Here is a 27,765-nt window from a genome sequence, read left to right as displayed (position 1 = left end):
AATTCATTTCAGAAAGAACAAAAAGTGAATTTAACCCTTTTACCATTGAAAAAAACAAAATGCAAGGGGCCAATCAACGAGCACTGCCACAGTGCAATGGACCGACCGAAAGCAACCTACACTTCGAAATTTAAATAAGCCATTCAATCTGTGGCATGTCTGCGAGAGAGCAAGCATTTTATTTCAGTGGATTAGATGTCCCATTTCTCCACTGAATATCTCCACAAAGAATTGGTAACTTCTTTTTGTGGGTATGATACTGCAATGCATACACCTTGCAGTTATTAGGAATGACATTTACATGCCAACTCTGTGCAATGTTAGCTCTGTACATTGACTCCGCCTCAGTGCAAAATTCCAAGAACTGGGAGTGAAAGATGTTAAGCAGCCTTCTATATCTGATGTCCCTTAGAACATGAAAGATCCGAAACTCCTGAGTTTCCAGCACACACAACAATAAAACTCACACCTCCTTCACTGCAGCTAGACATTGTGCAAATCCCAATTCAAGGAAGACCAGACAAAGAAAGATGGTGTACAGAATGTTATCGTTATTGTTAGATGGCTTCACAGGGAATAGCCTACATTAGCTAAACATTCCAAATAATGATCCCCTGTGTGGCAAGAGGTTGGTGGCAATCTGTTCCCCCAAGTAAAAGAGATTGCTTGCCTGAAAATGCCAAATCCCCTCAAAGAATAACCTTAAGGGAATCCTAGGGCTCGGCTGTGCAGCGGTTCCACTATCTTCTCTGCTCCACTCATCAGATCCAAAGCTTGGACCTGCCCAGCTCAATAGTTCTGCCTAGAATTTCTTGCACGCAAAATTAACAAGGGAAACACATTGAGCACAACTGAAGTAGGATAGAATCCACAGTTAATGCAATCATCTGAAGGGCCATTGGGTCACGTACAAATAAACCATTGTTTCTGACAAAGGCACTGCTCACACAATACTCGCTCAGTTCTCAATACAGTCTGTAATTAGCTTCTCTGCCTGAGCAAGACATGTATCCCTCTCCTGCTAGAGTGCTCGGTCAAAGATTAGGGGCCGTTATGAACCACATTCTAAAGCGAAGGGCCAGGATCCCTCGCATTGAAAAGCCCGGTTTACATGTGCTGCTCATCATTGATGCCAATAAATCTAATTTCCATATATCATTAGACTCCCGTGAAATGATGCCCTCCAGAAATCAACTACCCAACAACATCTTTCATGCCCATGACCTGTGGGCCATGAGTATTTTGGACTGTAGGTCTATGTTCCTTACAGCTTGATTCACCCAATCAAAAAGGGTCAAACCACCTAAATCCACGGTGTACCTGATGTCAGAATGACTATCCCAGCACCATGGGACTCGCATCTTCCCTTTTCTGTTGGATATGTGTAATCAATCATTGTGTGGATGGGATGCACCAAACTCATGGGGCTTCCATCGCTTAAACGCCATGTAGCCAGGCTTCCAAACAGGCCTGGGGCAGACAGGGCTCTGGTTGAGGTATATGATGCAATTCTAACCACAGCTGACATTGCCAATTTCTGCAGGCCAGAGCTCCTGCTGTGATATCATGGACTATAGCTTCTTAGCTGAATGGTTATTGGAGGAAAATAAGCAGTCGCCAGTCTCTTGAATCAATTAGATCCTGTCTCTTAGAGCTTAGCAGATAGATTGGAAATGGCGCTTTTGGCTGTTAATCTGGCCCATAGTGTTTCATTTCTGTCCCATACACGTTCCCTCTCCAACATCCTATTTCCAACTCAGGTTCGTATATCATTCTTAGGCACATGATACCCAGCTCTTTGTCATAGTTAAATATAAGCCAGAATAATAGGTGCAACTATTGAGGTGTCTGCAAAATTAATTTTGGCGGAATAAGAACCATCAATTTCCAACTAAATGCCCCATAGGAGAAAGCGGTCCTGTTTGTCTGGCACAATATTGTGCCCAATCGGGTGTGGTAAGGTTCTTCTATTATTTAGGAGGACTGTAAAAGATTGGATTATTGTAATTCTGTGTTTGACCATCAGCCACGTGGCTCATGAACAGCTCCAGGCAGCCGAGATGCATACTTAAGATTCACCAGAGGACTATGCAGAATGGAATGGGCAATAGCTACGAGTGGATCATTACACACAGATCCCAGTGTATGATCCAGTTAAAATGTGTCACTTATTCTAAACACTGTGTGGGGCAAATGCCCAAAGTACCTTCGAAACAAAGTAGGCAGGAGCATCCTTTTGCTAGGAAAGCAATTGTGGGGGAAATGTTGCATCAGATTGTAAACCACCTCAGTGTGAAAGACACTTCCAGATGAATCAGGACTCGTAGCCCACAAGACTACCTGAACAAAACAAACTATTGGTACACGCCATTGTTCACATTTTGGGGCTGGGTGCTCAACGCTCTTAGATGGTTCACACTGTAATTGTGTGGTCTGCAGGAACACAGGGCTACGCTTCGTCAGGCATAGCCTGTCCCAAAACAACCCTGACCTTTTTCACCACAATGGGGTGCACCTGTCACAGAAAGGGATGGAGGTGTTCACGGATAACATTTTTAGTGCACTAGAAAATAGGGGGTGCAGATAAGTGTACTTTTGGGGGAACCTGAGCGGCCGAGGCTACCACTCAGGTGTGGTGGCATGTATCTAAGAAGAGGATGCCAATTGGGCTGAGAAAAGGAATTAGCCAAGAATAGAAGAGGAAACGGCAAACGTCTGACTTACATCAACGTAAAGAAAGGATTTACCAGCAGACCTCGAAGAACGGTGAAAAGACCACCACCGAAGAGCGAGGGCGAGTTATGAAGAAAAACCGGCTTCTGGAAGAAATCACTCCCCTTGGACACAGGGTGTCCAAAAGCACACCTGTTTTTAGTTTTTTTATTATTGCTGTAAATATTAAAAGCCTACAGGCAATTATTAATCCACACATAGTGGTATGTGGTTTTTTGTAACAGATTAGGGGTAAGAAAGAGAGCAAGGGTGCCTGCACTAAATAGCCTTGGCCACAGGCCCTGACCGTCCCATGGGGATGGGAAGATAGAGGGCCTTGGAGGTTAGGCTTAAGGGGTAGCCATAGGGGCTCTCCCAGGGGGGTACAGCTAATAGGTGCCGTCACCAGAGATTATCATGACAACCTGGCAACAAAAAGGTGGCCTAGAAGAGAAAAACAAAGAAAGATGTGAAAAATAACAACAGCGGCTAAGGAGGTGGCCCGTCCCCCAGAAGCATAACAAAGACAAGTGGCGGAATAAATAGGATTCCCAGGAAGGTGATAGGCATGGTAGAAAGCAGGCACATCCAGTTTGGGTAAGCTTTCTAGAAGGAAAAGAAGGGAGCTTTTTGTTTTCCCACCAAACCCACCCTAAAAAAGAAAGGAGAGAAAGAGGCTCTGGCTAGCAGGCTCGGTACCCGGCCAAGTCGTAGGCGGCACGTGTCTAAGGAGAGGATGCCAATTGGGCTGAGGAATGGAATCAACCAAGAATAGAAGAGGGAACAGGAAAGGCAAAAGTCTGGCTTACATGAACACAAAGAAAGGACTTACCAGCAGAGCTCGAAGAACGTGGAAAGATCACCACCGAAGAGCAACGGCAAACTCTGAAGAACAACCGGCTGGTGGGAGGCATCACTCCCCTTGGACAGAGGGTGTCCAAAAGCACACCAGTTTTAGTTTGTGGTTATTATTGCTGTAAATAATAATAAAAGCCTGAAGATGCGAAGGAATGAGTGACCCAATGGGGCGATTGACTCACTTTCTCGTTCACTCATCCACTCACAGAGTGGAATATTGTGTCTTAAAGAAAATGTTCCTCATATGGAAACGGAAAGCAAGATTTTTTCTTTTTTACTGATTGGGTGGACATATTTGGTTTGGGAGGCTAAAAGGGTAACATGGCAGTTTCCGAAGAGAAAGCATGACTATTTTGATTCCACCACCCCCACTGTATCTGCCAGCATGCAATGCTGGAAAATTATTTTCAATCAGTGCCCATGCGAGTGCAATATATGGTTCTCAGCCTATGATTGGCCATGTCGCGGCTGTTGCATTGGATGTCTAGTTAGATGTTAGTACCTGCTGTCCTGCTAGCCCAATCTATGTTTTGCAGGATACCAATAACCTTTGAATCGCTAGCTTTAAGTTGTATCATTTTTCCATTTAGCTACAAAATGCCGCCCTTGCCTGAGGTGGAAGCATCTGCCCATGATGGAGTAAAATTGGAAGGTGCACCTGCTCTCGCGTCACAGTCTCAAAATGACATTGCAACCACCGATGGTAAGTAGGACAATGAACACGTACTGTGGCATGAAACGGTTTGTTGGTCGTCCTCATGAGAACGTGATGTTACATTACTTCATTTGACCGTTCCTCCTTAGGTAACATACGATCCGATGACGCTGGACCACCTTTACCTCCGGCCTACTCTACCCTTGCCTTAGTCAGTAAGTCTTCTGAGATTGCCGATGATGGTGAAGAGGAAGCAGTGGACCCATGGGACATGCCCGAACTGAAGAGCACTGGGCCCAAGTGGTCAGGTACAAACGCCAACACCTCATCATTTGTCTATGGTTTTATAGTTTCTGTCTTTCTCTTTGCCTTATTTCAACTTTGTGTTCTGCCCAGTCGTGCAGTGAGGCACAATTCAGTTAGATGTTAGTACCTGCTGTCTTGCGAGCCCAATCTATGTTTTGCAGGATACCAATAACCTTTGAATCGCTAGCTTTAAGTTGTATCATTTTTCCATTTAGCTACAAAATGCCGCCCTTGCCTGAGGTGGAATTATTTTGATGCCTGGGTATTCTTTTACCGAACTGGAACCCTAAAGATCCATCAGGTGCACTGGCATCAGCAGTGCTCTTTTGGCGGGTGCCATGTTCTGACGGGGCTTTCGTTGCATGTGGTTATAATCCACCTATTGGTTGAGGGCCTGAATGTATCTAGTCGTAATCACCAGATGACCAAGGCAGTGTTTAAATACAGCAGAAAGGCTCCCTAAAAAGTGGGGCGACTACTAGTCATTATCAGGGTCCTTGTAAGTCATGGAAGAAGGGAGATTCCTCTGCTTTTGCTAAGATTAGCAAGTGTGTTTTTGTGCCTTCTGCTGACATTCCCTACAGTTCATGAAAACCTGCACGTCAGTTGTCCTTCAAGCCATAGGGCTATTGCGCAAGGGTTTGGCTCGGCCAAATTGATAATGCCTCATCAATCTGGGAGATACAAGGCAAGTCAATACATGGTGCAATGTTTTGTGAGCCGGCTATATGATTGATTTATTCGTTGCCACCCTCTCCTTATTTGCTAATCACCACAGGCCTCTGGCACCATGGGTGGCTTCAACACTGAAATTCATTTTGCCTTTGTTTATATGACTTTTGAGTTTAATTTCTAGATTTCGATATAGGCTATATTGTGAATCTGAGTTTCAGTGAGGGTATTTCTGACGATTGACGCTACATCTATGCTCCATTAGATCGCTCAAATTACACAAGAAAGCCTTTCGATAAAGACACTGCCGTGTTTCGCTTTTCATCTTTTGTGTGGTTGAACTCTATTTATGTCGGTATATAGGTTATGCATTGTGCAAACAATTTTCTCGAGGCACAAATGAAATTGTGGCCAAACCGTAAAAGTTATCCATTTGAAATAGCCTATGGGGCGGGTAGCATGAGATCTTGGGGTTCATGCCCCCTTTTTGGTCATCATAAATACTTTAAATCCCTCAAGTATCCATAGCCCGGGTTTGGGTTTCAGCGAGCATGGATGGAGTCACGCTGATTTCAGCAGGCCACTGTCCTTTGAGGCACAGCCACACATGACCCAAAGGTCTGGCCAATGAGCAACACTTTCATACTCGGTTTTCAGTGCACCAATACATTTCACAGATGGACCCCACACAGTCTGTAAGTCCCCTTTGTGCATTTTGCACTTGCTCCTTATGCCCTATGTCAGCGGTCTCCAACCTTGAAGCCTCTTGCCCTATTTGTAGAAATTTCGGAAGAATCTCTTGTGATTTTGGCATCAGTGTTTCCGGTCACACTTATTTCTCCCTATCGACTGACTGGCAGCCATCTTGTCTACTCAAATCGCTTCACTTAGTGCCCAGTCGCATGTTCCTAGGACAGGCTGCTGAATAGTTCAACATTTCATCAGCATTCTTGAAAAGCTAGGGACCGAGTGGTGGATGAGGCATAATAAAAACTATATGATATTTTTGGGTGGATCCCTAAACTACAATTAATTTGGAAGAATGTCAATAGTTACTTTTTAGAATAGAACACAAAATAAAGGGACTTTGTGACATTGACAAAGGCTCAAGAATAGGACACCCTTAGGTTATGATTAGTAAAGATGTAATCAGAACAAGTACTAACAGCGATTAGCTAATAACTGCCCCCAAACCCCGTCACAACACAAGGGTCACCTTAGGCAGGATTCCTACCGAACACCCCTTTGTATTATGAGAAGAATTAGATCATCCCTGTAATGGTAAAAGGTACGATCCAAGGCCAGAATACAAAGTGCTATTGGCCAGGAAAGGGTGGAGGAGGTACAACTGACATGAGCTCTATTCACAGACAGGAGTCTGAGCCTGGGCTCCCTCCCTTTCAGTGGCTTATCCAGGCACTTGACTGGGATGGTCCAAGTGGGGCACTGACTTATGCAGGGGTGGCATGAACCGCGCGCGCACACACACGCACACACGCACACACACACACACACACACACACACACGTCTGAATATCTTTCATGTACGCTTTGTCTCCACTACACATATCTACTTTAATTACTAACATTAGTGTCTTACATTCCTGTGTTAAACTTTAATGATCATAGTTGTATGACAATGTGGTGGCACCTGGGGTGGTCAATCAGATTCCAGGGGTAGCAGTGCCACCCCAGGCCACTCCCTGGACACAACACTGCTCCCTTTGCAGCAATTCAATTCAAATTGAGATCTGAAAAATAGTCACCGCTCGTGGGCCTATGGCCAGGAAAATGCCCACAACTGTACACTTGCAATTGCAGAATCATAGAAATAACGGGAAGCTGTTGCACGTGTTTTGCAGAGCTGGACACCAAAGGCAAGATCTTGGCAGTGCTGAAAGGAATAGCAAAGTTCTTCATCCTGCTGGGACTGCTCTACTTCTTCGTCTGCTCCTTGGATGTCCTGAGCTCCGCTTTCCAGCTGGTCGGAGGTACAGTATGCTGCCATTTCATGACACACATGACTTGCGGACAGAACATGTTATGATGATGCTCTCAGTAATTTCAAGGGAACACATGGTATCCCCTGCAGACACATTGATGAGAGTTGGGGCCAACTTTAAATCCAGAGCTTTTAGAAGTCAGGAATCATGCGTTTACATCCGAGCTTCACCGCTCAACACAACAGGGACTGCATTGGGTAGATATGTTTCACAAGTGCAAACTACAGCTATGTTTGTCTGCTATCACTTTACCCAGGCTGTTTCGTACAGGTATCTTTTTTATTTTTAGACCTTATCATTTAAAAATGATCATTGCAGGTTCCAGAAAAGATAACAGAGAGGTGTTTATGTAGCTGTATGGTGCAAACCAAGCATTTTTCACTGGCTGATACTTTCATGCAATCCAACCCTTGCAAGATATTTTAGGAAATGACACTGTCACTTAAGTCATAGTAATTGATCGATAAACAGTATGAGCACACATACACACAGCTTTAGAAAAAAGAATAGACAACTGTGTTACACACATGCCAACGTGCCCCATTCTATTTGGGAGAGGTTCATCCAGTCCTGGTTTTAACTTTGCTTTCTGTGAGCAGCAGTTATGAGTTGATGATGGGGAAATTCAGGACTACAAGTACCAGAATGCAAAATTAAAAACAGAGCTGAAGTAGCATCCCCCGAATAGAAAGGGGCACGTTGGCATGTAAGGAGTTCATTCACATAATCATGTTGTGATCTAGATTGTGCAGTAATCAATATTTCCTATTGATTGTGAAACATCTCAAAGGGCTAGATCACTGCTGTCTATGAACTCATCTCACAGCAGTATAAAACCTGTGTCCAGGATGATGGTCGGATACCTTCCCTCAGAGGTGTTGACGGGGGGGGGGGTCTGAGGATGCTATAGCCCCCGTTCTTTTGGTTGTGGCCCCGGATAGAGGTTCAGGGACTGCAACCAAAAGGCTAGCTAGCCCTGAGTCCCGACAGTCCCAACGTTCGCGTAGCCCCAGATCTTTTCCAGACCCAGCAACACCCCTGCCCTTGTCTTCTTACGGTGATGATCACAGGCTGCTTATGATCTCTTATATATAGGCTCTCTGCCTATTTATGATTCCTCTTAATAACACCTATCAGAAAATAGGTCCCACCACTGGATATTTGTATGAAGTGCATGTTTCTATTTCGGATGCCAACAAAAAACGTCCACACACCCTTGACCTACAATTAGGAGTCTAAGTCACAAGCAAATGCACAGCCCTGCCCAAGAAACGTGTAACTTCCCGTGAAAATCTAGCAGCTAGATTAGTAGCAATCGCCTCAGTTTATAACTAAATCCTGACAAGGTGGCCAAGTCCTCACCTGAACCTGGCCACGCGGCCATGCTGCTGTTTGAATGCAGCCTGCACTGCCTATGCTACCGGAGTTGGACAGGTATTTGATTTTGTTTTCACTTTGTGTTCTTTCTTTTATTCCATTTGTGCCTCGTATTATTTGCCCAATTCCACTTTTGTTAGTTTGAATTCGTTGATTATGTTGATCTGCTGTGTTCATTCCCTGGCTTTTGCTTTAGCTTAATAGCCCTCTTTGGGGCCTGACGGGAACGCATTCAATACACCTATGCTCTCAGCTCCTCATACAGGGACCAGGGGAGCACTCACGCACAACAAACCCAAGCCCACCTGCAATATTCTGCTCCCAAGGAGTGTGTGGTGAGACCCTAAACCATGTCTAAGCTCATATGCTGCACCTCAATCTTGAAGCTTCTCTACTCCCATCCTCCTCCTAACCCACCTGAACTCTATTGAGACTTGTCAACACTTACGTCTTGTATTGTTAGGTCCTGTCCTCCGTTCTACGTAGGGTGATTTCTCTGGCCCAAACTGAATCTGATCTTTGCATCACCCCCATCTGCCATCAATGCCATCTTAAAAAGCAACTCAGCCTAGCTGCATTATCTTGGTGCACCTTGGCCTACTACCTCTAGACTTAACAGACAGCACTCATTTTAGGCAGGAGAATTGTCAAACACGTGCCAAATATTCAATACATTTATCATTACTATTAGTTTGCTTTGCAGGTCTTCTGTTGACAATTTCATTGCCCAGGTAAACTTAATGCTTGATCCCCATAGAAGTCCCCAACAAATCTGCATGTTACGCAGTGCTGGTGGTGTCGAGGCCATGATCATGCGTGATTCATCAGCGGCTTTCAACTTCATTGACTACTCTCTGTCTTAATAAAAGTCCTGCATGAGGCAAGAATCCGGGGCTCTACTCTTGAGTGGTTTCAATGTTTATATTCTGATTGTATGCTAACTCAAACAATTAATCAGTATATCTGAAAACCAGCGAAAAGAGAATTCACATGCTCTGTGGATTATTATGTTTCGTGAGCTGACTTCATTTTTGTTCATGGCATGTTTGTGGCAATCTTGTTGATGGACTATCTCTTAACATTGGAGGGCAAGGTTTCCCTTCTCTGATATATGTAGATGACACAGAACTCGTCTTCAAAATACCAATCTGTTTTAAAATAATAATGAAGGCCCATGGGACACATACAAGTGACAATAAGTATTCAAAACTTTTTATTTTCACAACAGTAATCAACAACGAAAGCAAACATTAAGCAGCATGAAAAGCAACAAATCATAAACTACCATTAAACAACTCATTAAAGGGAAAGAATAGAGATACACAAAGGAAAGAAAAGAGGAAGAAAAGGAAATAAGAAAACAGAAAAAAGGGCAGAAATTCATACCGCAAATACAAGAGTATCATAAGTACAATGTATATAACCATGAACAATGACCGATGACAGTAATCTACAGATTCAGGGACACAGTAGTCCCAAATGAAAGTTCGAGACTATCCATAAACATCAAGAAAACATCTCCAAATGTCCCAGAATTGTCCAATTTCATCCTTGCATTTATAAATGGCTTTTTCATACATCAAGACAGTTAGAAGCTCCTCCACCCATTCATCAATATTAAAAGAAAGGCTCGACTTCCAGGATCTCAATATCATTTTTTTTGCAACCATACATGCACGCAGCAACTACATTTTCTTGCCAAAGTCAATATCATCCAGTATGGAACTATCTCCTAGAATGAACAGAGAAGCACTCATGGGGATTGCAATGTCCAAAACTAGACTCAACTGTTCACAAACCTTTTCCCAAAAATGCATTGTTTTAGGACATGACCAAATCAAATGACTGAGGGAACCTCTAGAATGGTTACACTTCCAGCAAAGTTCAGTGTCCAAAAGTTGTCTCCTGAACAACCTCTCCGGAGACCAATAGGCCCTAAACAGTAATTTTGTTTGAGAAGCTCTGAGACCCCAATCCAAACTCAACAGGCGAGTGTTCTCACAGCACCTTCTCCAACATCTCAAGGCAATATTTTCCCCCAACTCAGCAGCAGTGACAGTAAGTTGACTATCAATATTAAAACAACTGTTTTTGGGATTGTTACCCACAAGTGTGGCGGCTTATGAACAAGACATTGATGGTAGCCTTGAAAGGATACTGTGTCTCGGTCTTACCAATCATTACCAAATACCAAAATTTGCTGAGAAAACCAAAAGAGGGTTCAACATTGGAAGGCCTTGACACTCCAATGCTTAATAATAAAGTTGAGCGGACAATACTGTGGGTCAAGTATGAGGGCGTATGATGTGTGTATATCAGCAAAAGCACTGGATAGATTGTACATTTGGAACGGCAAACCAAGCAGGGAACTAGAAAGACTAGGCAGGCAAGTTCTAGGCTTGTTCTCTATATACGAGGAAAAGCCATAAATGGTTTATCAAGCCAAATCTTCATGCCCCACCCCCTACGTCATTTGGTCAAAAGACTTCTATGTTAAAGACCTTCTTCCTTGGATGAGCCAATCCTCTTTAATAAATTGAACATTTTGAGAAGATGTATGCAAATGTCATGGTTTGAATCCACAGTCACCAGGTGATATCGAACACTGGGTGAAATCGGTCTCTAATGAATGTGGCCGGCAAGATGATGTTACGCACGTACACAATATGAAACTATGCCAAGACTATTTATACCAGAGGCAAGACGAGCACATGGAAAGATACTGGCGGGAACTGCCTGGTACTGTAAATCGCAGACCTTCCTCTAGTCGGGTATATGCCAAGTCAGGGTTATGCCAAGTCAAGATTATGCCGAGTCGAAGTAAAATGATCCTCAAAGCAATATAACAGACCGATAAGATACAAAACTTGCTTGTCCACCTCCAGGTACCCTCAGGCCATGTCTCAATGGACTATGTACCAAACACACCTAAAACTTTACCCCGCACACAGAGCCAGGTTCCTTTCTGATCTGCACACATCAACACAACAGCAAAGCAGTTTTACACTACTTCCTTTGTTCCAACCAACTAAACCATCCATGTTCCTGCAGCTCCCGAAGCATCAAGAGACTATGGGCCTCATTACACGGTAGGCGGTAAACCATGGCGCTATTAGCGCCATGGTTCATGCCGGTAATTTACTGGTACCGCCTTGGTGGAAAGGGGAATTACCGCCCCATTCCAAGGTTGGTGGGGCGATAATTCCCCCTTCCACCATTGCCCTTCCCCATTCCCATTTTTGCCCCATAGGGTATAATGGGAATGGGGAAGGCGCTAATTACGGTACCGCAAATTACGGTACCTTAATTAGCTCCCTGGGTCCCTTTACGGGTTGGTTTTTAACGCCTGCAAAAAGCAGGCGTTAAATTCCCCAACCCGCAAAGGGACCTCGTAGTAAGGCGGTAAGGATTTACCGGTACCGGTAAAATACCGGTACCGGTAAACCCTTACCGCCTACCGTGTAATGAGGCCCTATGACAATGGCACTAGTGACCTATATAAAGCCCAGTTACAAAGCCTAACAAAGCATAAGAATTAAAGGACATTCAGAAAATAAATGTGCGGTAAGTGAAGTACTGGGTTTCAAACCAACACTGGTACTATTATGCACAAGCAAATTGTAGTGTACAAATTACATGTACAAAATGGCAGCCATGATTTATCCCCTACCGTAACCGCATCTCACAAGCACATTTATAACAGGGAAAATAGGCACTTTGCTACCGTGAAGAACCCCACTCTGGCTATGAAATGGCGTGGATCTGTTTCAAAGGGAATGTATATGTTTTGACCAATGTTAGAAACGTAGAGTGTTTACAAGACTTAATATAAAAAGTAAGTTGAACAACAATCAAAGGACTAATCATATCATTTGCATACTTTGCAAGAAAGCAGTTTATTGTCCTTTGTATAATCGTTGCGGTCTACCGTGAACTGCTTAGACTCTTGTTATGGTGTGAGGAGCGTTCATTTACTATGTGCCTGATTGTTTATGAATAGCCAATAAAAGTATACGTTTTGTTGGCGGTAATACTGAAACATGGTCGTTGTGTCTATGTAGGGAAAGCGGCAGGAGACATTTTCAAGAACTCTGTGCTGTCCAACCCGGTGGCCGGTCTGGTGATTGGCGTTCTGGTGACCGTCCTGGTGCAAAGCTCCAGCACGTCTTCGTCCATCATTGTCAGCATGGTGTCATCTAGCCGTAAGTGAATAATCAACTACTTCCAATGTACGCCTGTAAGACGCATATCACAGAGTAAATGATTACCCGAGAGGTGAGAGGCGTTGACGTTGGGTGTGCCGCTATCCACACATCTATTAAGTTATCAATTGCTGGTGAAGCTGCTAATAATTGTATTGAAACCAATTGATATCGTTGAAATGTCTTATGTAAGGAAATAAAAGTCACCATGATGGTGCGGTTCTCTAGAACTTGGAAAGTAGGAATGGACCAGCTCGGCCACATTTGAGAATGAAAGCCCCGATAGCCCAAAAAGCAGAGGCGTAGACATGGTAGGGCCTGAGCGGGCAAGGCCCCACCTAAATCTGTGTATGCCCACTCAGCAGCACATTGTGGGTATTTACAGATGTTAATGTCACTGTGGTGGGCCCAATTACATTTGCTTAAGCCCCAACTTGTTAGAAAATCCTGGCTACGCCTCTGCCAAAAAGGAAGATGCTTTACATGAGTAGAAATATGAGTTATTACTCAACAGCAGGTGCAAAGACTCAAATGCAGAAAGGGGCTAACCTGACGGAAGGATGAGGGCGCTGTGACACTGATAATGTGTAGAGATGGAGATGCGAGGTACAAGAAAAGAGCAAAGTGGTGGAGGTGGGGTGGGGGGAATTTGAAAAAATAGCAAATGGCAGGTCAATTGGAGGGATCACTCTGGTGTTGTATAGTGTTGGTCTAAGTCCTACATAATAAACGTTGCTCGGGTCTATGACACCCAACACTCTTTGTGGACTTTCAACAGTCTTACCATCATCTTTCTGTTGGCTAAAATAAATCTACTTACATTGTACTATTGCTTTCCGATTTGAAGATTAATGTCATGCTGTACCAAAACATTTAGAGGCAAGGCATCAAATTATGATCCTTAACAAGTCTACTAGGACATTAGCGCAGGACATTAGCGCAGAAGGATTGCATTCAATCGCAGTGGGCTTTATGGGAAATGGTGGAAAATGAAGACGTTTGAGGTTACGCCATGGGGACACTCTGATGTAGTATTTTCAGGAGGCAATAACATGTTCTTTCTTAGTCGATGTACACTCTGTGTGTCTGAGTCAACATTGGGATAGCGATCCACCTCACAACACCCGAACCTGCACATTCCGAACTATCAGCCCCCTGTTTACCCCATGGTAACCCTGCATTGACAGATTTGACTTCTGCAAACCGAGCAATCAAGGTTCAAATCAAAGTCCTGTCCCATACAAAGGGACGTGGTTAAAGCGATCCGCCACTCTGCAAACACACACACACACAACCTAGAGCTGGGGGAGCCGGGGACTTCATGGGTAGGGCCGAGCCAGGGCCGAGCCTGCGGGTCATGGCTGACTCTAGGAGCCCACCACGGGCCGAACCCATGAAATCCCTGGCTCCCCCAGGAAAAGGAAAACAATGAAACGCGACCCCTGGTGAGCCACCATCAGGGCTGCGCTTATTTTTTTCCATATATGAGTATCTCTTTCCATTTTGCAAGCGCGGCGTAGCCAAAATGGAAAGAAATGGTCAAATATGAAGAAAAAAAGCGCATTACTTTCCATTTTGTCTGAGCTGCACGGGCAAAATGGAAAGAAAGGCGCCATTTTATTCATATGCTCAAATGTGGAGAAAATAAATGGGCATTTCTTTCCATTATGCCAACGCAGAGCAGGCAAAATGGAAAGAAATGGTCAACTTTGAAAAAATAAATGCGGCCGTGGTGCCCACTCGGCACCCGAGCAGCCATCAGGGTCGCGTGTATTTTATTTTTCTTCATATATGGACATCTCTTTCCATTTTGCCACGACAGCGCAGGCAAAATGGAATGAAATGGTCGAATATGAAGAAAAAAATGACATTTCTTTCCATTTCGCGCGCGGGGCACAGGCAAAATGGAAAGAAATGCCCGTTTATTTTTATTTTTTTTGCACTGGGCAGCACATGGTGGGCCCCGTGGCAGGCTTGTGGCATCCGGGGGTACCCGCCCAAACGGAGGGTCGGGCTGGAGTCCTCGTTCGAGCCTGTGTCGGCCAGGGCCTCGCCAGGCACGCCCACCTCTAACGCAACCTAATGGTTGCCATTCAATGTTTGTTGCCCTACTTTCGAGCTCATTTTCATCAGGGGCGTAGCGTTAATGGGAGGCTTAAAAGCTTTGCGTAAGGGTTTTAGGCCTTTCATTTCTATGTTGGTGCAAATTCTCGGGAACCCTATGGAGCCACATAAAATGCTGTCTGCCATGCTCGAATGTCAGGAAGCATTTACAATTAAAATACTGCCTACCATGCATGAATGGCAGGCAGAGTTTAATGTTAATTGTAAACGCTGACCGCCATGCAAACATTTTGAGTCGCCAAGGCCCACTGACTTCCCAGAAACAAGGCTAGAGAAATAGCACACATGAGATCAGAGAAGGCTGCTAGCAACTCTACAGATAATCTGCATGCCTGCCACTTTTACAGGCAACTAATCCAAACAAAAAAGAAATAACACAAAATAAGAAACCACTGACAGATAGGCGCCTGCTCAATCCTTTCAGCCACACACAGCCATGGAGGCACCCTGATAAGTGGTTTCAGCAGAGCAGCGCCGCTGGAAGAAGCTCTAATATCATTACTGTCTGATTTGGAGAGGGACTTTAAGATAAAAATGTATCTTTTAATTTCAAAGAAATACTAGGTGTGAATAAATATGGATTATAAAAAGATAGCTATTTTAGAGGTAACACACAGTTGTATTAACTCACAAAAAATAACCGGATTGGGAACTGGGATTACCATTTTCCTCCCTAAAAAATGTTTTTATACCAACTTTAAATACAATACTCCCACTTCTAAATATTTCATAGAGCCCGGGCTGTTAGTAAAAGTGAGGCCAGCACCCACTTAGAGGACTGAAGTGTGTGTAAAGCAGTAATCGTCATTGGCTTCAAGGCATTGTGGGTCTTGACCTTTACCAGCAAGTGGAGACATGTGCCAGGTGCAGAGTGTCTATGCATGTAATGGAGTGGTGGCCCAGTGGGCAATGAGGAATCTAAGCGCTGAATGGGTCACTGGGTGCATTAAGATGACACTGATGATGGACTATAACAGGGTTGTCCAACTCCAAGCCTCGAGGGACAGAATCCTGACTGGATTTCAGGATATCCCTCATGAATATTCATGGCATAAAATTGCACACATTTTGAATCATTGTATGCAAATGTATTATGAATATTAATGAGCGGTATCCTGAAAATCTGACACGTTTGTGGCCCTCGCGGCCTGGAGCTGGACAACCCTGGACTTTAAGAAGGGTGGAGGTGAAGAAAGCATCAGGAGGGAAACATATCAGACAACTCTGCTGCCCTTTCTGTACCTGCGTGTGCATGGGTCCGCAACATTTGCTTCTCCAGTAGTTTGGCACTACAACGCCAATCACCCCTAGCCAACATAGTCAATGAAGAGTGAGCATGGGAGCCGTAGTCTGGAGAGCCACAAGTGGCAGACCCCTGCAGTCTAGTGAGACACTGTGCCAACAATAGCACCCACAGCTAACACTGTCAACAACCTGCTTCAGAGATGCGCCTGTTAAAGGTCAACCTTTAAATATAGTGTACGCTTTAGATAGAAAAAATCACCTTTGCGGGTTAATGTCCCAATCAGGTGTTCCAGCCGCCTTCCAATCCCTTCCTGGTGGGACCCAGGCTCCAGAATGCATAGAGGTCTAGGTCCTGCGTCTCAGGTTCGAGATGTTGCTGCTGCAGTCAGTGTTCTCTGTAAAGGACTCCATGGAGCTCGATGTGCACTATGTCAAAAACCGAAAAAGAAATAAAAGAAAGAATGAAATGTTCTGTATGAAATAACCTGGCTATGTGCATGTTTGTTGATGGCACCTCGGCAATGCTGTATTACCACCCCTCTGTGTTTGTTCGCAGTGCTTACGGTCAGAGCGGCCATTCCAATCATCATGGGGGCAAATATTGGCACCTCTGTCACCAACACAATAGTGGCCCTCATGCAGTCCGGGGACCGGAATGAATTCAGAAGGTATGGCAGATCACCCCTTTCATGTTATGGCCTTGACTGTCACACTTTCACTGTCTGCAAGAGTCCACTTGGCACAATAGCCGAACAATTGCTTACAGTGTGAAATCGGAAGTGCAGATCGCAATGTATTGCACTTTATTTGTGGAACGCATGCTTAGTGCAAGGAATGTTCCTTCTACGATGCTCTGATAAAATGTATCTATTTTTGTGCGGGATTTCGACAGTGCAAACCTAGCAGGGCTGAAATGGCACCCAGCCATCCCCACAGAGGGTATGCTCCACGTTATAACATTGCATTGCCCTCCTTGCCCCCATTGGGGGTATTCCACTGGATATACTACCAAACTCTATTATTGTTGCCTTCACTCAGTCTGGCAGTGATTCCGCCAAACTACCCGAGGCGGGGCAGCAGTGTTAGTCCACCATTTTGGTTTCTCATAGGACTCCATTGGGAGCAGTTACCACGGCCAGTAATTGCGCCTGACGTACAGTCTAATTTTTTTCTGGAGAAAAAGCCCCCAGCCAAATGCTGGTGGATTTCTCTCCACCCACATTCTCCCCCAACCCCGAGATATGGAGAAGTAAAAGTAGCAGTAAATCAGTTACTTCCACTTTTTACCAGTACGGCACTCAGAATGCAAATCAATTTGCCATGTGCCCTTTTTAGCTTCCTCTTCCGGTTCATAAATAAATGAGCATCTCGCCTCCTTTCTACCCAATGTATGGTAAAAGTCTCTGCCCCTTGTACTGAACTTCCTCTGAGCAATGGGCGATTATATGAAAAATATACTACGAAAATCGGCTTGTAATTATTAAACACAGCTATTGCAGAAGCTGAACAGGACACCGGGTCTAGTTAGACAGAAGCTGAACAGGACACCAGGTCCAGTTTGAGATATGTGAATTGAAAGCACATGATCGAATTTGAGCCCAATGCCGTGTGTTTCCTTGGTCTGTGCCATTAACTCTTTCGTGGCGATTGGCTAAAAAGACCTCTGTCTACGAGAGAGCCAGTGGGGAAGCACCAGCCACTCTGGTTTCTCTGGCCCAGCAGAGAGCGTGGTTAGGCCTAGAGTAATCTTCGTAGTTGAACATTCCTGCTGGATGGCCACCATTTATTTTTGTTAGCTTATGAAATATTATAAATACACAGTTTTGAGAAAATGTTCATGTCTGTTATTTCCTACCGCTGCATTATGGTTTCTTTCATTGCAGGGCCTTTGCTGGTGCCACAGTCCATGACTTCTTCAACTGGTTGTCCGTGCTTATATTGCTACCCTTGGAAGTGGCCAGCGGGTATCTCTACCTCCTCACGGACCTCATTGTCAAATCCTTCAATATTCAAACTGGCAACGATGCCCCTGACCTTCTGAACGTCATCACCGATCCGTTAACAGAACTCATTGTTCAGGTAAGACAGCACTCAAACCAGCATGCTGCATTGTCATTGTAATTGCTTATATATAACGCGCTTAATACCCAGAGGTTTCTAAGCATGGACCCGGGGATAGAACCTGTGTTACGCCGCTTCATTTTGCTTCCAAGGGGAGCACGTTGCCCCTGAGCTATCCTCTCGTTACCATGCTCTCCACTTTGAACATTTTTTCAGAAGAGAAGATGCACATCCCCAAGAAGTCTGCAGGCACTTACTTAATATCAGCGAAAGCACTTTTGCTAATTCGCTTGGCTGCAATTCACATTAAACCACTTCTTTGTGGTTGAGCTCCTTGACCAATCCAATGGTTACATCTGGCTTGCAGAGGCTGCAACTAAAGTCTTTTTCAACAGCCAGAGTCAACACTTTAACATGAGGCAGTTCTAAGTAACTGCATTAACTGACGAGCGTGGTTTAGCCTCAGATCAGTTTCTTTCCCTTGATCATGTTAAGCTCACATGTCAATTTCAGCCGACGTCTACACTGGTTTCGGGATAGATTTTGATATATAAGTACACGACACAGGGATCTGGCGCCACATAGGTAAATGTCCAGGGTGAATAAAAGAAGCTAAGTGAGAGATGATGGCTTTGTAGCCTGATATGACCTGCTCTTAGTCTTTAATCGTTGCCATGTTCCTCAGGTGCCCACCAACACCACCAGCCTACAGCAAAGTGATCTGCATTTCAGACATAGGAATCCCCAGTCCCCACTGTTCTTGTGTCCCACAACCCCCGTGGCATTCATCCACTTCGAATCCCGGGCATGGCTGCATTTTGAAAGTCAATAAAAACTTTCCAATACGTCTTACAGATCCGAAAATTATTACTTTAGGCTGAGTGTATATTTTCCTTTTCCAAATATGTGTTACAATTTTGTTTAATTGACATTGAATATGTGGTGCAAGAGATTGTCATATGCACATGACTAACACACACTTTCCCTGTATTCAGGGTTGATTACATACACTTCTAAGACATTTGGAGAAAATCATAACTTATACTTATCCCAAATTAGGGAAATGTTGAGAACTGTAAAATGCCATATATTGACATAATTTAGTTGCATATAGCGGTCCCTTGCTTCTATTGAAATCAGGGTGCACCTTAATTTATGCTTTATATTTCAAATCAATATGCATTAAAACAAGACATTAAAAGTAGTTACATTGTAATTAGTTGTATTAAATTAGGGGTTTGTGAAGGCTTTTTATTGACAATAAAATATTATATTTTATGAATACTTATTTATTCTATTTTAATGTACACATTTTTTTTCAAACTTTATTTCTTATTTTCAACAAGAAAGAAACATATCAAGTACAAAGAAAAGGTTACTAGGCCAGCAGGCTATTATCCAGGTAACAGCATAAACCTGAATCAAGGAATACAATAAACAATAACCTCGAAATACATATTAACCCCAACACATTTAAAAACATAGCCATGAGCGGTGGCCTGACTTTGACTCAGGCTTTATATTATTCCATAATATTAAACTGCACTGTTGGTCCCTAATCCCATCAGCATAACATGGTACAGCCAATCAATATTCACATTCTAGTTCCTCCTTCATTTCTACAAACAATCTAATTAAGCTTTTGGGCGTATTCTTATATGCTGTGTTTTGTGTTAGAAGTACACTTGGTCTCTCTTTACATGACAACGTGTCCATCATAAAATTGTGCAAGACCCAGGTTTCCAGTACTAAGTAAAATAAGGGATTTAATTGGCTTTTTAAGATGGGTGAATGCATAACATATTGAAGACGGAACAAGAAAGGCTTTATCACACACCCCGGAGAATATCCTTAAAAATGTGGAGGACCAAGCCATTGACACCAATGGCCACCACAGTGTACCTCTGCCACATTCATGACAAAAGCTTAAGGTTACCAGATGACTCCATGTCTCTGTCTCAGGACACCTTATTCCAGTCCTGGAATTTGATTTTACTTTATTTTACTTATCTCAAATGTATTCACTTGGACTGGCCAAAGACTCTAACTACCAGAATGCTAGTGACTAAGAAACACAAGTCCAGCACTGGGGCACAGGGCACCGGGGAACCTGGAGTCATCTGCTAATCTACCAAAAGCAGCCATTTGTCCAAGAAGGAGAGACAGGGACCATTGTGTTTTTATTTTTACATTGTTAAAGTGTTGAGGGTAAGACTCTGAGATTACACAGTGCCCCTACATTGCTTCTCTTTATCATCAAGGAAGTAATATGCGATATCAACCTCCTCTGACATCCAAAGTCTGCAGAGATCACAATCAGGTTTAGGTAATCTCATAACCAACATGGAAAATGGTCATAATTAGGATGAGTAGTGCTGAATGTAAAACATTTTGTATATAGTGGAAAGGAAATCATAATCCTGTGAAAGTATATGGATGGCGATGTTGCAGTTACTGTGACCGTTACACTCAACTTTGGCTACTTGACCTTCTGTGAAAATCAGATCTCCATTTGTAAAAGAAGCAAAGCATTTTCGTGTGCAAATTCATGACCTTTAAAGTGACATTTACATTTTCTGGGGAATGCTTGAGCAACAGTAATGTTTTTATGCTTTCTGGGAGGCTGATAGGACAGACATCTTTTGATGAAGTATGTAATTCAGTGACTGTGTGAGAACCCTTTAGCAGAATCCTGTCTCTTTAGCCCTGCATTTCAGATGGAGCACTGGGAGTAACTGAATTCTGAAAACCTCTGAGGGCCTCTCTTCTCTCAACTATGTTTGGGAACACCCCTAGCGCAGACACCTGGGGAAAGAATAGCAAATCACTACAAACGTGGTGTCTCACGAGGTTTTGCATTTATTCAAAACAAGGCTTTTGATTGGACCAGAAAAGTTTGGGACAGCGAGTTTCTGCAAAAATTACATATTTTATTTCTATAATAATAACAAAAAACACCTATCCCTCCCCCTCAAAGCTGCAACAAAGATGCAAACTGGTGCAAGAACATTCAAAATGCTCTATAAAACAAAATCAGTCACCTCCAAACTACCATTGAAGCCAAATAAAAACAGCCTAGACAAGCTTCACAAATCCCCACCGCCCCCTGCCACCTCCAGTCTCCCTAATGAGCGTCCTCCATTTGAATTCACAGAGGTCTCCATCCCAGAAGTTCGGAAAATCATCCTCAGCTTAAAACCATCTCGATGCCAAGGCGACCCTTGCCCACCCTCAGTTATCAAAGAATGTGCATCCCAACTCACCCCTTTCATCACAAACCTGATCTATTCCTCCTTCAAATTTAACTGTGGTGCATTCAACCTAAAAAATCCTGGCTACTACCCCTACTAAAAAAAACAGCTCTGGACCCTAACATTCCAACATACGACCACCCAACAATAATAGTACTGTTTCTTTTGAAAATTCTTGATCTTATAGCATAACTACAGTTCCAGAACTACACCGAAGCCAATAACATCCTAGGGCTACGTCAATCTGGTTTTTGTCTAAGACACATGACGGAAACAGCACTGTTGGACTTAAAAATCCAAATGTACAATTTGAGAGACAATGGGAAACTAGCTGTGCTTCTTCTCCTAGACCTCTCCGCTGCTTTCGATCTTGTGGCTCACAATATTCTCTGTGAACACCTATCATCAGCAGCTAACTTGTCCCCTAACGCCATACTCTGAATGAAGTTTTTCCTCAGTGACAGAACTATGAAAGTCTTCTCCCCTAAAGCCGAGGCATCCCACTCCCCAGTTACCTGCGGAGTGCCACAAGGTTCCTGTGTTGCCCCCATCTTGTATAATATCTTCACAAAGCCACTCCTTGACCGCCTTGACGACATGGGTGTCATATACACCAATTATGCAGATGACACTCAGGTCCTCATACCCATCTCAGAAGACCACGACACCGACACAGCCACCATCAACGTCATCTTCCGAGCTATCCAACACTGGATGGCCAACACGGTCTCTGCTTGAATGAGGATAAGACCGAGTTTCTCATCATCGGCTCCCAAATCAGAATCGCCAAACTCAATCACCTCTTCAAATCATTCACCATAGATGGACACACCATTAAAGTCTCAAACGAGGTAAAAACGCTTGGATTCCATTTAGACTCTTCACTTAACCTCAACAAACAAACAAACACCACTACTTCAGCCACCGCATACACATGCAAACTTATTATATCCTGCAGAAAATCCCTCTCCCCTGACAGTTGCCTCACTCTGGCCAGAGCCCTAGTCCTCATATGCCTTGACTACTGCAACGCGCTCTATACAGAGACATCAAGTCAGACAATCAGGAAGCTTCAGTTAGTACAAAACAATGCCCTTAGGGCCACGCTCAATGTCCCCAGATCGGCACACATCTTAGCCACTAGACACCAGCAACACTGCTACCAGTACAGGAACGCATCATGTTCAAGTCACTCGCCCTCACACATAAGTATCTCCACTAGATGGCAACCACCTACCTCTCCAACAGCTTCACGCTGTCACATCGTTCCAGACCCACCCAAGCAACATATCAGCACTGCCATGCCACTCCCAGATTCAATATCCAAAAGGCTGGCAGTTGCAACTTCCCCACATTTGCCAACAAACTCTGGAACTCACTTCCTTTACCACTCAGAGCTCAAGACTCTTTATGGATTTTCAGGAAACAACTTGAAACTCACCTATTCACCAATAGCTTAAGCCACCCAGCCACACATCTCGTCTAGCTACTCACCACCATATCATGCGCCTGCCTGTAATCTATAATTCTGAATGTTAAGTATTACTCTCTGTCCAATTGTAAAGTCTTTACTTGCTGTCTCCATTTTGTATTTCCTGTGCAACAAATGTAACTGCTACTCACTGTAAGTAAGCACCCAGATGCCTCTGGGCTTGGTGCGCTTTATAAATGTCAAAATAAATAAAATAATAAATAAAACCATTGTTCACAATAAATTGAACATAAAAACACATATGCATAAAAAAAAATGCACAAGACAAACAATTCCCATTAGGCCGGGGGTTCAAGGCTTGGGTACTGTATACACCTTTCTTAACCCAGTTTGCCCCCCAACACATAAAACTTCAATACACCTCTGAGACCTTACAATACTTTACTTCTCTCAAAATACATCAAAAAATTCAATGGAGAGAAAAGGCCTCATATAAAACAGTCATTTGTCTACTAGAAGAGGTCCCAATCATCTTATTGGTTTTTATGTCGTATGGACCTTCCCATCTCCCAGTTTCGACTAAACCGCATCCAGAACGACAATAGTGCTGGCGCCTATCTTCATCAGGACTAGATTGTCTTTCAAATAAAAAAACTTCAAGAGCCTACACTACCTCTGAGGGCCTATCACTGAAAGTGTGGTAACCATTACTGCCGGAAGTGTGTGGTATTTGCTCCCGGGCATACAATGCCACCCATTATAGAAGGAAAAATTGCATTAGTGCTGATACTAAGGAGACCACTGAGGGTTAACGCATTACCATTGATGGTCATTTAATGCCCACAAAAGAAAATGACCCCTATAAATGCTAGCAATTACCTACCGAAAAAAGATCAGTTCCTGATTGATCTAGATCATATGGCAGAAGTCAAGGCTAGCTGCCACTAGCTGAACTGCAGCCGAGAGATGGGCCATATGCATTCAGCTAAGGATGTAGAAGTGATGAGTGCTTCGTGGTCCTTTTCCCTGACATTTTTAGATGTTATTGCTGATAGTATTTCTTTCCGCAGGTGATGCCCCTAGAGAATTACCATTAAGTTAAAAACCCTAAAGTAATGTGTGATTTGTTGTTGGTAGTTCGAGTAACTGGTAGTATTTACCAGTGGTAGGGTGGGTCCGTTTTTTGTGAGCTGCATGGCTAAGGATAAATACTGTGAAACCGGCAGCCAGATGTGGGTTTAAGGATCTCTGGTTATTTGCTTTGCCTTCCTTCGTCTTGTGAAATGTGTTTAGCATTACAAACATGGATTGTTGATGTGGGTCAGTAGCAATCAGTGGGTCCCAACATTAAGTTATAATTATTCAGAATCTATTCTGATGTGCCAGCGAAGGAAGCAGCAAATGAACTTCCTGAGTGCCCTTTAAGGCCAGAGGCCAGATGCCAAAGAGGTATGGACTTTAAAGCTCAGGTGTATGCTGCAGATCTTTGCTGTACGCGCATTCTTGATGGTTCCTTTCTCTTACTTTAGCTGGACAAGAGCGTGATCAATGGAATCGCGACTGGAGACGAATCAGTAAGAAACAAGAGCCTGGTGAAGACCTGGTGTGTGGTTGACAAGTTAACGGTAAGTGGCGTTTCAGCAGATTTACTATTCATTTACCATAAATTGAGACATTTATTTTCTGGAAAGTATGCTTGTTCATACAGATTGGTGTCATTGTTTCCAGTAGCAGGCAGGTTGTTCACAGGTTATTAGCGGTGTTAGCTGTCCAGCTTAAACTAAGTCTTATCGTTACACTGCTGGTGTAGAACTTAGGTCAAACTGTGCACAGTGTAGATGAGGGATGTATGCAGTGCCCCGTATCGCAGTGAACCTTCTTCAAACATACACAAATCTCTAAGTTTTGGCCCAATGACACGATCTTGCAGCAATGACCAGAGATTGCTGGTCTCGATCATCTGGAGAAGAATGGAGAGAAATGCTTTAGTATTCAGTGAGCAAGTACTGCCTCAATTGAGAGGTACAGTGAGAAGTACATGGAGCGTGACCGCTTCCTTTGTGTCACATGCCACCGTGGCAGACTCAGTATGCAATTTTTGTATTATGTGTTTTGTTGGTTCTAGCAGAAGTTGTTTTGGATGGAAACACTGTGATGGACAAACATGACAGCAGAAATCCCACTTCTGATTTTCTAAGAAGATGCTCAGTGGAACAACTTATAAAGGACACATGGAATGGAAAGATTTGGTGAATCTTCCACTGAAACTGGGAGATGAGGAGTGAGAGAAACCCATTACCAGCCCACTTGTAAAGCGAGTGGGAATTAATAGTGTGGGGAGCCAATAATGATCCTAGTGAAAATTGATGTTTGGGAGCCATGGACCAATCCAGGGGTGTGCAAATGGGCCAATACAGGGATTTAGGGTACAGGAAAGAACCAATGGAAACAAGCAAGTGCATAGCTTTAGTAAACAATTGGTTATTGGAGATGGCCAAGGAGGGTGAAGTCTAGTTAACTGGTTGTACCCTTTTCCATGGGCTCTTCAACAGGCCACCTGGGCTGAAAGCGGCAGTTCATCCCATTTCATTGATCCACGTGTCTGGTGCAGAGCTATATGATTAACAAATAGTGTAGTGCCTTGCCCGACAATGTCTTCAGTCTTGGGATTGTGGTGAGGAAACATGGCGGGTATATCACTGAACCTGGTGGACGAAAAGCATTGCCTACCCCCCTTTGATCTCAGAGGGTTAGATCTAAAAGGTCTCAGACCCTTTTGCGGGTCTGCTCTAGAGCCGCACATGCTCTTCCAGCACATGGCATTGCACCATGCCTTGCAATCCCTTCCATGGTGGGATTGGGGTGAGGAAGGGTGGCATGCAGCAATGCATTGGGGAGGCAGGCAAATGGCAAAGCATGGTCTACTCCATGTCCTCAGAGGACTAGATAGCAAAGGGGATATATTCAAGGTGGTACTCATGGAAGAGAGGGATCACAAACAGTGGAATAGATATGACCTTTGCCAGGTTGAAATCATATATTATGCAAGAGGGGTTTTAAAGGGCCTTCTGACATTTTGGATCAAAGAAAGGATGAAGCTCTGGATTCTAAATTAGAGGGCAGAGTGTTGATGCTGTTTTTCATATTGTGTTCTTTTAGTTTGCTGGCTCAGCTCTTTTCTCTCAGGAATAGACAGCATGTGCGTGTGAGCAAGATCTGTCCTGTAGAGCTCATAACCCACACTACACCGCCTCTCCACCGTTGAGAGAATTAAGGAAGTAGAATAAATCAGTGAATGGTGGAAATTAAGGAGATTGAGGGCCTCATTCCGAGATTGGAGGTAGTCATGGCGCTATTTGCACCATGACTGCCTCCAATAACGGTACCGGCACCGGTCTCGTTCAATGGGGACTTACCGGTGTAGTCCAACCTTTGCGGGACCGGTAAGTCCCCATTGAAAAAACCATTCCCCATTCCTATTTGAGCCCCCATAGGGCTCAATGGGAAGGCACTAATAACTGTACCGCAATTTGCGGGACCGTTATTGGCTCTGAATTCCCTTAACGGTTCCCATCCATAACGCCTGGCAAAACCAGGTGTTGAAGGAGGGACCCGCTAAGGGAACTCGGAGTAGGGCAGTAAGGGATTACCGGCACCGGTTTCCTTACCGGTGCCCGGTATCCCTTACCGCCCTACACGGAATGAGGCCCAGAGACTCAGGTTGAGTACAGCAGTGGATTCCTTTCACACTCCTAATCACTGTAAATGAAACCTGCTTGGGCCGATGAGAGAGCACTTCAATGCTCATGCTCAGGCATGCTCAGTCTGGACAGGAGATGCTCAGAATGTATTTGGCTCCTGATATTCTCAAATAATTCTCTTGTAAAACTAGAAAGTGTGGGACAACATCATTAAAAGGGAGAACTTGAATTCATCCAAGTAAATTATCATCCTCTGCTAGCCTGAGTTCATTGTACAATTGTACCCTTCTTTTCATGGCTGCAGTATGTAAGGATGTACAACCCAAGCCCACTACTATATATAAGAATAATGGTAATATCTTCTAAGCATACAACACCAGCAACAATAAGGTTTAAAAGCCTCCATAGTGTGAATTAAATGTTTGTATCTTTTTAAACATGGAGCACATTTTTAATGTGCACTTTATAATGACCAACTCCAAAGAAGAGTTAGCAATAGTGAATCCTAAATAGGTTATATGATCCTTCTCAGTCAACAACTACCATTGTACCACTTCAAGATGTTCTACTTGTTTTAAAATAACGCTCCGTAAATTAGACTGTATATGATTTTGAGGTAGAAATTATCAAACCATTGTCATGAAAATATTGGCAAACAGTATCTAAGCTACGATGTAATATATTTCATATGAGGTCCAGAATGATCAAATTATTAGCATATTCCAGCCAAGTATATTTACATTGTCCAAACTTCGCAGCAAAGGTATTAACCTTCTCTAGTCTCCCATCTGGATCTGTAAAATACAGAATAGATAAGCAGAGGGCTAACACACACCACTGCTTAAGGCCAATCGTTGCTCTTATGGGCTGGTAGATGGAGCCTTCAGAGTCTAGACCGTCATGGAAGTGCAAAGTGGATTAATACATTAAATAGATCCCCTTGTAGGCCCCAGTGTAGAAGCTTGTGCCAAGGTGATATGTAACCACTCTAGCGAATGCTCTAGTAAAATGCAAAAAGGTGACATACATGTGTTGTGTTGCCCGCTCATAAAGTAGCAGATATTCGCGCCAACATTTCGGGTAATGAACAGGTGATGGTTACTACCACCCCTGGAGATGGTTTACCCATGGAGAGCAGTAGCTGGAATAGGTTTGCAGTCTTTCAG

At 43.7% G+C, this 27,765-nt stretch overlaps 1 protein-coding gene across 1 annotated transcript in view; it reads left to right on the top strand.

The window, feature by feature from the left end:
- Window positions 1-27,765, top strand: part of LOC138516599 (sodium-dependent phosphate transport protein 2B-like) — a 68,645-nt gene that overhangs the window by 12,744 nt on the left and 28,136 nt on the right. Inside the window, exons 2-8 of the mRNA XM_069631853.1 lie at window positions 4,161-4,273; window positions 4,375-4,533; window positions 7,066-7,194; window positions 12,645-12,785; window positions 16,711-16,822; window positions 18,038-18,233; window positions 24,428-24,523. Coding sequence (XP_069487954.1) covers window positions 4,168-4,273; window positions 4,375-4,533; window positions 7,066-7,194; window positions 12,645-12,785; window positions 16,711-16,822; window positions 18,038-18,233; window positions 24,428-24,523 — 939 coding nt within the window. The 5' untranslated portion in view covers window positions 4,161-4,167. The remainder of the gene's footprint in view (window positions 1-4,160; window positions 4,274-4,374; window positions 4,534-7,065; window positions 7,195-12,644; window positions 12,786-16,710; window positions 16,823-18,037; window positions 18,234-24,427; window positions 24,524-27,765) is intronic.

Source organism: Ambystoma mexicanum, chromosome 6q, assembly GCF_040938575.1.
Source record: "Ambystoma mexicanum isolate Mex_15411 chromosome 6q, UKY_AmexF1_1, whole genome shotgun sequence".
In the NCBI taxonomy this organism is placed as follows: Eukaryota; Metazoa; Chordata; class Amphibia; order Caudata; family Ambystomatidae; genus Ambystoma; species Ambystoma mexicanum.
Note: the sequence above shows the minus strand (reverse complement) of the source record. Positions and strands in the feature narration are given on the sequence as shown.